The 13,676-nt window shown below is 48.2% G+C and overlaps 2 protein-coding genes across 3 annotated transcripts in view; one reads left to right on the forward strand and one right to left on the reverse strand.

The window, feature by feature from the left end:
- SAFB (scaffold attachment factor B) overlaps nt 1-4,869 on the reverse strand; it is a 35,043-nt gene extending 30,174 nt beyond the window's left edge. For both annotated transcript variants that reach the window (XM_060094368.1, XM_060094367.1), the window contains exons 1-2: nt 4,550-4,869; nt 1,358-1,442 (exon numbers count right to left, since the gene is read on the reverse strand). In XM_060094368.1, the coding sequence (XP_059950351.1) occupies nt 1,358-1,442; nt 4,550-4,738 (274 nt within the window). In that variant the 5' untranslated portion in view covers nt 4,739-4,869. The remainder of the gene's footprint in view (nt 1-1,357; nt 1,443-4,549) is intronic.
- A 297-nt stretch (nt 4,870-5,166) lies between these two features.
- Nucleotides 5,167-13,676, forward strand: part of SAFB2 (scaffold attachment factor B2) — a 34,865-nt gene continuing 26,355 nt past the window's right edge. The window contains exons 1-4 of the mRNA XM_060094370.1: nt 5,167-5,442; nt 6,584-6,671; nt 11,633-11,697; nt 11,783-11,986. Of these exons, the coding sequence (XP_059950353.1) occupies nt 5,257-5,442; nt 6,584-6,671; nt 11,633-11,697; nt 11,783-11,986 (543 nt within the window). The 5' untranslated portion in view covers nt 5,167-5,256. The remainder of the gene's footprint in view (nt 5,443-6,583; nt 6,672-11,632; nt 11,698-11,782; nt 11,987-13,676) is intronic.

A 13,676-nucleotide genomic window follows, 5' to 3' on the forward strand; every position in this document is an offset into this window, starting at 1 on the left:
TCTGCATTTTTAGATGACTGCAGACACACAGATAAGTCTGGGAAAATATGCCCACACTTCTAATAACGGGTTGCCTCCTGAATGGAAAGGAATTTCAACACTTTACTTAATGCACATTTGTATTTCCAAAGACCTTAACACAAGCATTTTTTTCTGTTAAAAAGAAAAAGAAAGCAAAAAGGATATCCACAGGCTCTACTTTTTCCCAGTCTATAATTGTCTTTCTCTGTTGATTTTTCAGCACTCTTTGCCTTGGCAAAAACACTGACTTGGGCAAAACCAAAAATGCTCGATGAACTGTGGACCGCAGAGGTGACTTCATTCCAAAGTGAGGTCATTGACTGCTGTTCTCCCAGAGCTTATATAGCCCAGAGCATGGCTGATATTGGTGCCTGCCTCTTAGACATTTCACACCCAATTCTTCACCACTGACCAGGTAAAAATATTTTGTTTTGTTTTGGGGCCTGAGCAATAAAACCTCCAATTACCAAGAGAACTTTCAGGACAGCCCAAATGCGCAGTTTTAGCTAATTCTTTCTTAAAACAGTAGTTGAATGTCACTGAATTCCATTAGTAACTCAATGAATAAATACTAAGCAGGAAGAAAGACAAGGAAGACGCAGCCCCTGTCCTCAACAACCTGACTGTGACACAAGGCAGAATGAGACGTAAGCATTAAAACTCAGGCCATGGCAGCACAGAGGACCTAAGGAGAGAAGACCTGCTGTTGGTGGGATGAGAAGTTGTCTCTTGATGAACTAGGACTTGAATGCAGACAAATGGGGAAGAGGAGTGGGTGGAACATATAAGCTAAGGCCCAGAGAGCCAAGAAAGTAAACCACATGTTTGGGACCTGATTAAGGTATATGTAACAGAGGAAGGTGGTGGGGGAGGAAGCGGGGAAGAGAAGATTTGGGGCAGACGGTGAAGGTCATTAATGCCACGTGGAATCTGGCTTTTATGCGGTATGCAGTTTTCGAAAGCAATGCCTGTAAAAGTGACAACTCTGTTTTGCCCAGGCAGTATTTAAAAGGGAAGTTATTTTCCACAAGTCAGGTCAATAGGAGACTCAAGTAATTCTAAACACTCTCTACTTAAAGAAGGTTAAGAGTCTGGATAAGCAACGGCTGCTGAGAAACCTACAGAGGAAAATAAGTAGAGGTGTAAGTACCTCTTCCATCCTCTGAATTCCCAAGAACCATGGAAACAAAAATACAGTGGAGGGATCTTGAAAGAAAATGCAAACCTTCATTCAAGGTCCTTCTGATTCACAGGGCAGTCCACAAGCACATTAGCAAAAGAAGTCAGTTCTGAAAAACGTTCCTAACATTAGCAATGCTTATAAAATCCTCCATACCTTTGCTGGATCTCTTTGATGTCTTCTTATTTCCTTCAGAGGTAATTTCAATTTCATCAGGATTACCCCCCTCATCTTCAATTGCCTAGAGAAAAGATAAAAAAAAGTTCACCCCAAAAGGCAGCATACAGATTTGACTTTCACAGAAGCTTCAGGGTGCTGATCTGGAAAGGGCCTCTCCCCACCTGTTCATTCGTTCTTTCTTTTTCTACGTTGGAGCAAGCAAGGGCTCTGGATTTAGATGGATTCTACCAGATCTTAGCTGTGTGGTCTCAGGCAGGCTTACTTAATCCCTGTGAGTTTGTTTTTTACTCTGGAACAAGGGGCTAATAAAAGTTCTTACCCTGGAAAGCTGTCATGAGAATTCGTATTATCCATGTAAAGCAAGCACTCACCAAACGTTAGGGTTATTTTTAACATTATCACCACAATCTGATTGATCCTATTCCTGGGCCCAAAAGAACTCAAAAAAGGGAAAGGCGCACTCTCCAGTTACCTATGACTTCACTCAACAATGGGCTGTTCGACCCTCCCTGATCCCCTCTCCACGCCATGCCTGTACTAGGCACCGTCTGTACAGAAGACTAACACTCACTGCCTGAGTTCCTGCTGTGTGTGGCACGGTTTGGGATGTGACACGTACTACCTCATCCCTTCACAATCATCTCTGACTGACTCCAGAGGTCTTGCCGTCAACCACTAGGGGGCCTGCTTCATCGATACAGAATTATAAGGATCTCCTGGCAAGTCCCGCCTCCCCATCCCAAGAGCCTGCCCTTCACTTGGGCAGCCCCCACTTATGCTCTGCACTGTGCCAGCACCAAGGAGGCACTCAGAAGAAAAAAGAACAACAACAGAAACAACAACAACAAAACAAACAGGACTGAGCGTATCAATGCTGATATCCATAGACACTGGGCTTCACGTTTAGGTTTTACTGAAAACCCTGTCTTTACTGGACTCTCAAACTCTGTTTAAACCCATTTCAAATGCTGTTTTATTTGTAAACAGTTTCAGAAGTCTCAAAGATTCTGAGGAGTTTCCTAGCTTAGAAAAGTCTAAATTCAGAATGCAGCGTGGAGGCTCCACATCTAACCTGTACCAGGAACAAAGAAACCTCTCCCTTCTCTCTGAAGCCAGAACCAGAAGGAAGAATTGGAGTTATGCCCTGGCATCAAGGAATGCACAAACATAAAGTCTTTCACTCTCTTCCTGGAGACAGAAGATTCTGGAACACCATCAGGAGAATACAAAAACTACCCCAGACAGAAGGTGTATCAGTTTGCCCCTCAGTGTGTCTCCTCTAAGTGTAGTGTTCACAGGGTCAGCCCTAGTGGGGACTGTAGGCTACGAGTCATCCTTACAGGACTTGCCAAATTACACTTTGTGTTTTGCCTCCACCTTTCCCTCCTTTGCCCTTCCTAAAAAAAAACCCAACAACAACAACAACTAGATAACGGAAGTACAAGAGAAGAACATCAGTACTTCCAGACTTGCTTGGGCAGGGTAGCAGATGGGTATATGTGCTAATGGTATTTATGTATTTTGAACACATCGCTAAGAAACTGAAAAGAAGGAAGAAGGGATGGGTTTGTCCCCTCAGAGACGTTAGTGATGGAAGATCACACCAGTCTCAACCCCCGCCTGACGGGAAGGTTCAATGCCATCCTATCAGCATCGCAGGCTTGTGGACTATCTGGGGGAATAAAGGCTAAAGCCCTCCAATTTGACTTTGTTGATAGGAGGCCTTGCAGCTACTAACAACATGGATCATCTGTCCCCGGGTGCCAACCCTCACCCTCCTGGCATCTTCTCCAGGTAACATCTCGGTGGATGAACCGCCTGCCCCGTCTCGGTAAAGGAAGTTAGTAACCATAGTGAAAGAAAATAGACTCAAGTTAGAAAGGCCCAACTGACTCGGAGCAAATAACTCACTACTCTCAAGCCTGAGCTTCCTCATCCAGATAATAGGAAATAATCCTTACTTCCTCTAAACAGCAATTAATAAGTAAAACTCTGATCCTCTGTTGTTTGGGAGGCCGGAGGGTGGAATGAATGACAAACCGCACTGTCTCGGGGGGGTGGGGGATAGGTAACAAGGGTTGGCGATTACACAGGAGAAGTCCCCAGACAAGAGTCGCTAGGCGGCAAAAAAGAAAGAAGCCACCGGAACAAGGCAAGCACAGGGGAAGCAGAAGGGCACAAACGCTTACTTATTACTTAACTCCCTGCTTTTCGCAGAACCCTCGAGGTAGGGGGCTAATACCTCCTGTTTGCAAATACCAAACGGTGGCACAGAGAAAAAAGTGAAACGTGACAGCGATCGCACCTCGAGTGTTTACATGCGCTGGGCAACACGCCAAGCCCGTTTCATGCCATTTTACTTAATCCTAACGCGAAAACACTATTATTTTCTTCTACTGGACACAAGGAGAAACAGACCCAGAAGGGATTAAATGTGTTCCACGCTCAAGATCACGCAGATCTGACGGAGCCTTTAGATCCTCCCCAAGTCTGGTGGTTATTACAAATAGCACTTTTCCCTCCAGGCTAAATCCCCAAGCCCGTACTGGCAAATCCCTAAGCCGTTTCCCCATCCCTCCCCCCTTTGAGTATTCCCTCGATATGGTTACTTTAAAAATTAGTCCCCTATTCAAGGCTTCTGGGCCCTAACGGATCAAGAAACATCTCTCTTCCCAGAGGACGCCCCCGCGGCCGACACGGGCTCAGAAAATCGGCCGGCCTCGGTTCAAATCCCGCCCTCCTCACCCCGGCCGAGTGACCTTGGCCGAGTCCCCTAACGCCGCAGAGGAAGCGAGGATTTCAGGGTTCCGCGTCCACTTTCAGAGGCTGGAATGCAACCAGCCGAAAAAAGCCCTTGAAAAGCAGGAGCTGATGCGGATAACACAAGCGCTCGGCCGATGTCACCCGTCACCCCCAACCTCCCCCGTTCGCGTCGAGATTTTCTTTTTCTTGTTCTCGCCCCGATGCGGCGCTGGGCTTTGAACCTGGGCCCGGCGGGGCTCGCAGCTCCCGCCGGGGCCTGGGAGGAGCCGGGAGAAGCCCGGAGCGCCAGGCCCGGCCCAGGCCGCAAACGGGGCCGGGGGCGGACCCCGACGCCAGAAGACCCCCGTCGCGGCCGCGAGGGTCCCCCGACCCACCTCCTGCCCACCCCCAGAGCCCCGGCTCTACCTTTTTAAGCCGCTCCATCAAAACGCTCTTGTTGCCGCTCGAATCCAGGTTCCGTTTCCTCAGCTCCGCCCGCAGATCGATCACCCGCAAATCGCTGAGGCGCCGCGTCCCGGTCTCCGACGAGGCGGAGCTCAGAGCCGCTGCGCCCGCCGCACCCGAATCACCTAGGCCTGACAAAGTCTCCGCCATTCTAGGGACCCTGGCTCCGCCGCCCACTTCACAGAAAACCGGGCCGGATTTACCTCGGCTCCCAGCACAAAATGGCGCCGCTTGCGAAGGAACCGCTCCAGCCGCCCCGGCGCGCCTCGCTTCTGCGCAGGCGTACCCGGCGTGGGTTCGACGCTCCCGGTTGCGTCTGCCCATGCGTGGTGAGAGCCTTGGGCGGGAGGGGGCGGTGTGTGTGTGTGTGTGGGGAGGGGGGATACGCGCAGGCGCGTGTCGTCTCGCCGGCCTCCCGCCGCGAACTGCCGGGACACATGCGTACTGCGATTACGGCGCCTGCGCGTTGTGGCTGGACACGTGCGGTTGGTTGGCGCGCGAGCTCGCTTGCTGCTAAGAGCCCTGATCCGGGCAGCGCGCATGCGCGGCCGGAAAACGGGGCGGGAGGAAGGGAGTGCGTTTTCCTCTCAGGCGGCGCCATTTTGTGCTCAGAGCAGCTACAGCCGCCGGCGGTGTGTGGAATAGGTGGCAGAGACGGGAAACCCGGGATGGCGGAGACTCTGGCAGGGTCCGGCGACTCGGGTTCTGGCACAGCCGCTGTCGTCTCGGGCGCCTCAGAGGTCGGAACGCGGCGGCTCAGCGACTTGCGGGTGATCGATTTGCGGGCGGAGCTGAAGAAGCGGAACCTGGACACGGGCGGCAACAAGAGCGTTCTGATGGAGCGGCTCAAGAAGGTGAGGCGGCCCGGGGCCCCGGGGTGGCGCCTGAGGCCGAGGCACGCCCCCGCGCGGGCCTGTCACCGCGACTCCTCGGGGCGGGGCGCCCCCGGTCCGCTTCTCTCGTGGCCGATCCCGGCCCGAGCTGTCAGGCCCCGGGGGCCCCGGCTGTGTGACCTTGGCCCGTCACCGCCCCTCGCTGTGCTTTGCCTCCTCCTTTCCCTCCCGTCGGTCGCCTCCGGTGTGCTGAAAGCCCGTTTTAGCCGCAGGGTGGCCCCTGGACTCTTCCCGGGGCTGTGTGACCTTGGACAAGTGCCGTCCCCTCCCCGCGCCTCAGTTTCGTCCCCTGCGGAGCGGATGATTGAAGAGCCTTTGATGTTTCCCAGGAAGGGTGGGGCTGTGCTTGTTCTTGCCCCAGGACCTTTGCTCTTAGCGTGCCTTCCACCTGGCTGCTCGTCTCCCAGGTCTCCATCTGGCTGGCGCTTTGTTGTCATTTTGGGTCTGTCTGAAATGTCGCCACCCTGCCCACCCTTCCTAAGTGTTGTTCCACCTCCCTGACTCCCTGTGTCGCACCATCCTCTGTTTCTTGTCCCACCTCGCAGCGCTTAACACAGAGTTGGGTACCGGGAGTTGGGGGAGGTGTCACCTCCCTGATGGGAACAGGCTCTTGAGGGTAGGGCCCTTGTGAGTTGAGCGCGGAGTCCCCAAGCACGCGAAAGGCACTGTCGCCTGGAACCACCAACCTGCCCTCTACCCAGTTTGTTCAGTGTTCTTCCTTCTCCGAGGTCAAAGGTGGCCTGCGGAACAGCACGCAGCCCTCTCTGCCCAGACCAAGTGCAGCCTCTCCTGTTTGTTACATCGTTGACTTAAAGTGGAGGTAGTTTGGAGCTTAGGGACCATTTCGGGACTCGTCACAGACTCTGTGGAGCCCCAGCTCACACATCTCTTTTGTCTTTTGGGTGGGGGGCTTCTGCAGAGAGAACCGAGTGACGCTGGGTTCTTCCTGTGTCTTTGGGGCTGGCAGCCCAGATAACCAGAACCAGAGTTGCTCTTTGCAAGAAAAGGTTTGTGCTTGTTCGCTGGGAAGTTGTTACCTAGGAAGAACAGTGTCTGTCCTGCAGCTCTTAGCCACGTTGTAAAACTTGTCTCTTCCCAATAGGCGGTTAAGGAAGAAGGGCAAGATCCTGATGAAATTGGCATCGCGTTGGAAGCCACAAGCAAGAGGACGACAAAGAAATGCGTTAAAGGTATCCACTTGAACTTGTTGCTGCTTGAGGCCTCTGCCTTGAGAGGGCTTCCGTAGAGAACTGGTTGTTTTAGCATTCTTCCTGCCCTCCAGGTGGGGAGAGCGGCCCTCATTCTTCTCCATCTAACAGTTAGGCTTGCTTTTCCACCACCTAATGTGTAACGATGTCACCGTGCTGGGGGGGGGTGTGAAGAGATTTGTAGGTGCCAGGTAAAATTAAAATACGTACTGAAAACCTCGCGGCTCTCGTCGTTGGGACTAAAAAAGAACTAGAGTAGGGCACTCTGGAAGCTGCCCCAACTGGTCTGAGCAACCAAATGCACCTGCTTGGCTTCCTTCCTAGTTCAAAAAACTACGCCTTAAACCAAGGAAAATGACGCCAACCAGAGATCCAACAGAACCCAACTTCTCTGGGGTCCAGAATAGATTGTTGGAGTATTTGCACCCAGCCCATTTTAACACTGATTTTTTTTTTTTTAATGAAGATATAATTCACATACTTTAAAATTCACATATTATTTAAAGTGTATTATACTGTGCTTTTCAGTATATTTATAAGGCTATGCAACCATCACCACTCTCTAATTCTAGAATATTTTCATCACCCCAAGAGGAATCCCCCATGCCCATTAGCGGTCAGTTCCCATGTCCCCCCCTGCTCCCCCTGGCAATATCTAATTGAGGTTCTTTCTCTAAGGATTTGCCTATTCTGGACATTTCATATAAATAGAATCATATAACATGTGGCTTTTTGTGTCTGACATCTTTCACTGAGCAAAATGTTTTTAAGGTTTATCCATGGTGTAACATACATCAGTGCTTCATTTTTTATGGCTGATAGCACTTATTTTGGGGAGGATTTACTTCCATAAAACTTCGGAACCTCATTAGCTGTCGCTCTCATTGTCAGATTTTACTGTGATAAGGACAGTGTAATATGAAACTCCCACATGACAGGCTTCTTTTCTTTTTTTTTTTTTTTTTTTTTTTTTGCGGTACGCGGGCTTCTCACTGCTGTGGCCTCTCGTTGTGGAGCACAGGCTCCGGATGCGCAGGCTCAGCGGCCATGGCACACGGACCCAGCCGCTCCGCGGCATGTGGGATCTTCCCAGACCGGGGAACGAACCCGTGTCCCCTGCATCGGCAGGTGGACTCTCAACCACTGCGCCACCAGGGAAGCCCAAGGCTTGTTTTCTTGAAGGGTGCTGCACAAAAATTCTCACAGCTGTATGTGTCCCATTCATCTAAAGAAGTGCTCAATTCAGGCAGTGGGAGACAGCTGCTTAGAAAGTAAAAAGAAATGACCTTGTAGCATTTTCAACAACTTCAGTTTATGTTTTTTTTTTTTTTTTTTTAGTTTTTATTTATTTATTTATTTATGGCTGTGTTGGCTCTTCGTTTCTGTGTGAGGGCTTTCTCTAGTTGCGGCAAGTGGGGGCCACTCCTCATCGCGGTGCACGGGCCTCTCACCATAGCGGCCTCCCGCTGCGGAGCACAGGCTCCAGACGCGCAGGCTCAGTATTTGTGGCTCACGGGGCTAGCTGCTCCGCGGCACGTGGGATCCTCCCAGACTAGGGCTCGAACCCCTGTCCCCTGCATTGGCAGGCAGATTCTCAACCACTGCGCCACCAGGGAAGCCCCCAGTTTATGTTTTTAACAGCTTTTTCTAGCAGAACAACTTTTCCAGAACTCATCTAACTGTTTAAATCTTGTGCACGTGTTTTGAAAGGTTAAATTTTTGAGTTAGGTTACATAAGGAATTGAAGTCTAAAACATTGGTGTGTATTTACTGCTTGTGAAACTGTCCATATTTCAGCTATAAGCACTGACGGTCCAAACATACAGATGGTGAGGGATGGGTCTGTAGCAGGAAACATACAAATACCTCTTTGTACTTTGCTGTCAAGTAACCAGTGATCTGAAAGTTTGGTTTAGAATAGTTGATACGACTTAATAATCGTTTAGAACTTTTTTTGTGTAGATGCTCATTTAAAACCGTGAGGTTCAAGCCCTACTAATCAAAACGTTCTTGGCTTCTAACGGCAATCTTTGAATCATTAGAAAAACTAAACCTAGCTTAATGCTTCAAATATACGTCTGAATGCCTGGGTTGAAGCATAAGTCAAATCAGAGCTACTTGGAGTTAGCATTTTGTCAGGAAAGCCTCGATAATCGTTACTTCCATTGGTGTAAAGAGAGTGTTTGGACCAGAACAGGTAGCTGTTGTTGGGAATTGGGATTTATAAGGCACTGGTCCCTTCCCCTTCAAGGAAGAAACAGGTGGGTGAAGTCCTGGGGCAGAGGATAGCTCCTGCAAATTGTAGAGCTGGTGTGTCCTTTGGAGGCGTGTGGGCACATGGTTAGTTATATGAAGTGCTAGGTCCTCATGGTGGCCTGGTTGAAATTAGGTCCTCGAGATTAATAGGAATCAACCAGTTGGTTTCCAGAGTCTGCCACAAAGTTGGACTAAATCTGGGAATTCATGAGTAACCACTGCCTTTCAAAAGTGAAAAGTAGCTGAACTTTGTAAGTTTCATTGTAAGTAGGAACAAGGGTCCTTTCCCCTGCTCATCTAAATGTGCAAAATTGCTGGAAACTGGGTGCGTTTTTTGTTTGTTTGTTTGTTTGTTTTCTGTGGTGCTTGGGCCTCTCACTGTTGTGGCCTCTCCGGTTACGGAGCACAGGCTCCGGATGCGCAGGCTCAGCGGCCATGGCTCACGGGCCCAGCCGCTCCGCGGCATGTGGGATCTTCCCGGACCGGGGCACGAACCTGTGTCCCCTGCATCGGCAGGCGGACTCTCAACCACTGCGCCACCAGGGAAGCCCCCTGGGTGCGTTTTGAAAGATTAAAATTTTGAATTAGGTTACATCTGGGGTTAAAATTTGATTTTCTGGTGTCTGTGCCTGTCTCCTGTCCCGTTCCCCTCCACCCTTCAGCTTTTAGTCAGCCAAGAGCAGGCCCTTGGGGTTTGGGTGTAGCCTGTCTGCCCAGCATTTGTCTCATTGTCACTCCCACTTAGGGTGCTTTTTGGTGAGGCTTTTTGGGCTGCCTCTCTTCTATTTACATTCTTTGTGGGTACTGCGGGCTACTATTTGAGGCCTAGGAATTGGGTGCAATTATCAAACCTTTTTAAACAGCGTATTTTAAAAGGATATTCAGGGTTTAGATATAATGCGAGGTGGTACAGCTGAGTTTTTGAGTCAGAGCTTTGGAGCAGAGCGAAACTCTTGCATCAAATGCAGATAATAAACCTGCTGGCATTGTGGGGAGTATTAAATAATGCGAAGAGCACAGTGCCCAGTGTGTCCTAAAACTACGTTTTTTGAGTAATCACTGATGATAATGGCAAATGAGATAACTTAAGTGTAGACATTGCAGTTGGCATCTTTAATCAAAGATTGAGGTTTCTTCAGACTCACAGAGAGAACAGACTTGTGGTTGTGGCGGGGGGAGGTTAGGGGAGGGATGGAATGGGGGTTTGGGGTTAACAGATGCAGTGTATTATATACAGGATGGATCAACAACAGGTCCTACCGTATAGCCCAGGGAACTGTATGCAATGTCCTGTGATAAACCATAATGGAAAAGAATATGAAAAAGAAGGTATATGTATAACTGAATCACTTTGCTGTACAGCAAAATCAATAAATCAACTAAACTTCATTAAAGTAAAAATTGAGATTTCTTGCGTTTAATTTTCTCTTTTTAAAAAATTATAGAAGTGAAAATGAAAGTAGCTCTTATTGCTCAGTGTTTTAACCATGGTTGATGGATTGCCTTAGCCATATCCATCTGTATGTTCTACCACTGCATCTTCACACTTGCATGTATAAAATATCCACGTGCATTTTAATGAGTAGATCTATGTGGTAACTTTGTGGACATTTTTCCATATCATTAAATAGTCTTTAAAGGCATAATTTTTTCTTTTTTAAGTTGCAAAGTGTGTGGTATGCCACAGGGCTTTGCAGACTCGGCACTGTTGGCAATTTGAACTGAGTGCTTCGTGGTAGGGTGCTGTCCTGTGTGTTACCGTGTGCTGCACAGCATCCCTGGCCACTGTCCACTACATGCCAGTAGCACTGCCAGTCATAACACCAAAATGTCTCCAAACATCGCCGCATTACAGCCCACGCCTGCGCTGACTCCCCATACTGGCATCCCACATTTGAGCATAACATGCCGTAGTTTGCTTCCCTTTGGGATATTTAGTCTGTATGCACTCCATAGAATAAGTAACCTTTGTTTTGAATTCCTTGTCAGACATTTTGGTGCACATCCTAAGGGGAATTCCAGGATAAAGGCATGTATATTTTTAAGGCTATTGTTACATAGGGAGCCCAAAGATTTTACTTCCTTTCTGAGTCTAGAAGTTTCCACTCTCCTTCCCTTCCAGCCCCATTGAGAATACCTGACATAACTTAGTAGTCCCTTTGCGTTCACAGAACTCAGGGTGAAAATCGACTTTATGGTAGCCTTTGCCTTTTTGCCTTGAGCCAAAAAAAAAAATTCCTGGGCTGAAGAATGAAGGAAGGCAGGGGGCCTGCTTACAGTGGGTGGAGTGAAGGGGAACCAGCAGGTCCGTCGTTGGGCTCGCTCTCTTAGGTTGCAGTTCTTTGGGTGCTATATGGACATTATATTTTTTAATTTACTCATTGGGAAATGCCTATGTTTATCCTTTGCTCATTTTTCTTTAGGGATGTTAGTCTTAGTTTGGAGTGGTTTTGAAATCTTTTGAAGCTTTTGGATATTTTGTGCAAAGTCAAAATACTTTGATAGTATTACAGAAATCCTAGATTTTTATGTTCCAGTTGAGACAGAACTATACATGATAGAAGAACAGGCACATTTAGCTTCCCTGTAACATGTTCTCACCAAGATTGAGCTGTGTCATCCTGCATAAACTAATTATGAGGCCAGAACCTGAATGTTGTCTGATTGAACAATTATTCTGTAATTAGGACAAAAGATGGAGGAGGAAGGCACAGAAGACAATGGCCTGGAAGAAGATTCCAGAGACGGGCAGGTATGTGGCATCACAGCCGAGATGGTGGCAGGAGCTCCACATTCTGGTCCACCTGGTCGCTGACACCTTTCGTTCCTCATTACAGGAGGACATGGAAGCAAGTTTGGAGAGTTTGCAGAATATTGACATGATGGACGTTAATGTGTTAGAAGAAACCGAAGTCGAGAATAGCAGTGCTCCAGACTTCGGGGAGGATGGCGCTGACAGCATTCTCGAGTCCCTGTGCGAGAGCAAAGACTACGTGGCCGTGCAGCTGAGGGAGCTCCCAGCTCAGTTCACAGGACACTCTGTAGGTAACGCAGATGCAGTACAGCGTGCTGCAGCCCTGGGGCTCCTCGCTGCTTATGTGCTCTTTGTCAGAGCCAGAGCACGCAGCTAAATCACCAGTCACCATAAACAAACACTTAACTCGGTGTCTAAACCTTGGGGTAAATTATATCCATTTAAACTCCACATAGGTCAGATGTTAATTAGCGGATAACTTTTCTGTATTGTTGGAGGATATTTTTATAATTGGGTAGGAGACACTTTTCTTAGCATAAGTTATAAAATGAAAGGTTGACACTGTTGATAAAAAGTATTTTTCTTAAAAAGACAAAAGGTTTAAAAACTATAGAAAGGTAAGAAAAAAACAGTTCATAATCTCGCCATCCAGATAATCCTGTTGATACTTTAAAGATGTTTTCCGTGTATAAATTTAGACAGTTATATTAAAAGATGTGAAATACAGTGAAGAAAAGTATTTGTCCCCCCAGAAGAACCCCTCCAATTAAAGGAATCCACTATTAACTTCTTGTGTATAAGGGAGGGCTTTAATTCTGTTGCCGGTGTCGCGTTCCCAGCTTCTCACTTGTCATCTGTTGCCATAGAGCTCTCTGGTAGCCCTCCTAGAACTGATTGCCAGTTTAATCTCACCACCTTGGCGTGCCCAGCCATCTTAGTTTGGTTTTATTTAAGGCATTCTAGCTTTAAATTGGAAGAAAAAGTGCCCTTGTAGGACTGAACTTTAAACCTTAAAGGTCAAAAGTCACAAATTTCACATTACCACCACAGCTTGGCCTAGGCTAGGCAGTGAGCTTTGATTTGTCCTCTCAGTGAGATTCTGTTGTGTGTGAATTATTTCCATAGCATGGACTTGGCTTCTAACTTCTTGGTTAATGGAAACATCCAAACCTAGAAAAAGAAAAAAGTATGTGGGGAGGAGTATTTTTTTTTTTTTTGCGGTACGCGGGCCTCTCACTGCTGTGGCCTCTCCCGTTGCAGAGCACAGGCTCTGGACGCACAGGCTCAGGGGCCATGGCTCACGGGCCCAGCCGCTCCGCGGCATGTGGGATCTTCCCGGACCGGGGCACAAACCTGTGTCCCCTGGATTGGCAGGCGGACTCTCAACCGCTGCGCCACCAGGGAAGCCCAGGGGAGGAGTATTTTTATATTTCATTTAAAAAGTTAAAAGGTTTTCTAACTTAATAACCTCTAAGATACCAGTTTTTTTGGTATAGTAGATAATAAAAAGAGAAGACAGTCAAGTTAAATGTTTTATACAAAGTACCCTAGAAGAAAGTGCCCAGTTATTATTATTTTATCTTTTTTTTTTTTTTTGGCCAAGCTGCGTGGTTTGCAGGATCTTAGTTCCCTGACCAGGGATCAAACCCATTCCCTTGGCACTGAAAGTGTGGAGTCCTAACCACTGGACTGCCAAGGAATTCCCTATTGTTATTTTATTTTATTTTATTTTTTTTGCGGTACACGGGCCTCACCGCTGTGGCCTCTCATGTTGCGGAGCACAGGCTCTGGACGCGCAGGCTCAGCGGCCATGGCTCACGGGCCCAGCTGCTCCACGGCATGTGGGATCTTCCCAGACTGGGGCACGAACCTGTGTCCCCTGCATTGGCAGGCGGACTCTCAACAACTGTGCCACCAGGGAAGCCCCCCCTATTGTTATTTGAAAAGCATTGCTACCAAGTGAAATCGGAGGAGTA

This window comes from Mesoplodon densirostris, chromosome 3 (genome assembly GCF_025265405.1).
Source record: "Mesoplodon densirostris isolate mMesDen1 chromosome 3, mMesDen1 primary haplotype, whole genome shotgun sequence".
Taxonomy (NCBI): Eukaryota; Metazoa; Chordata; class Mammalia; order Artiodactyla; family Ziphiidae; genus Mesoplodon; species Mesoplodon densirostris.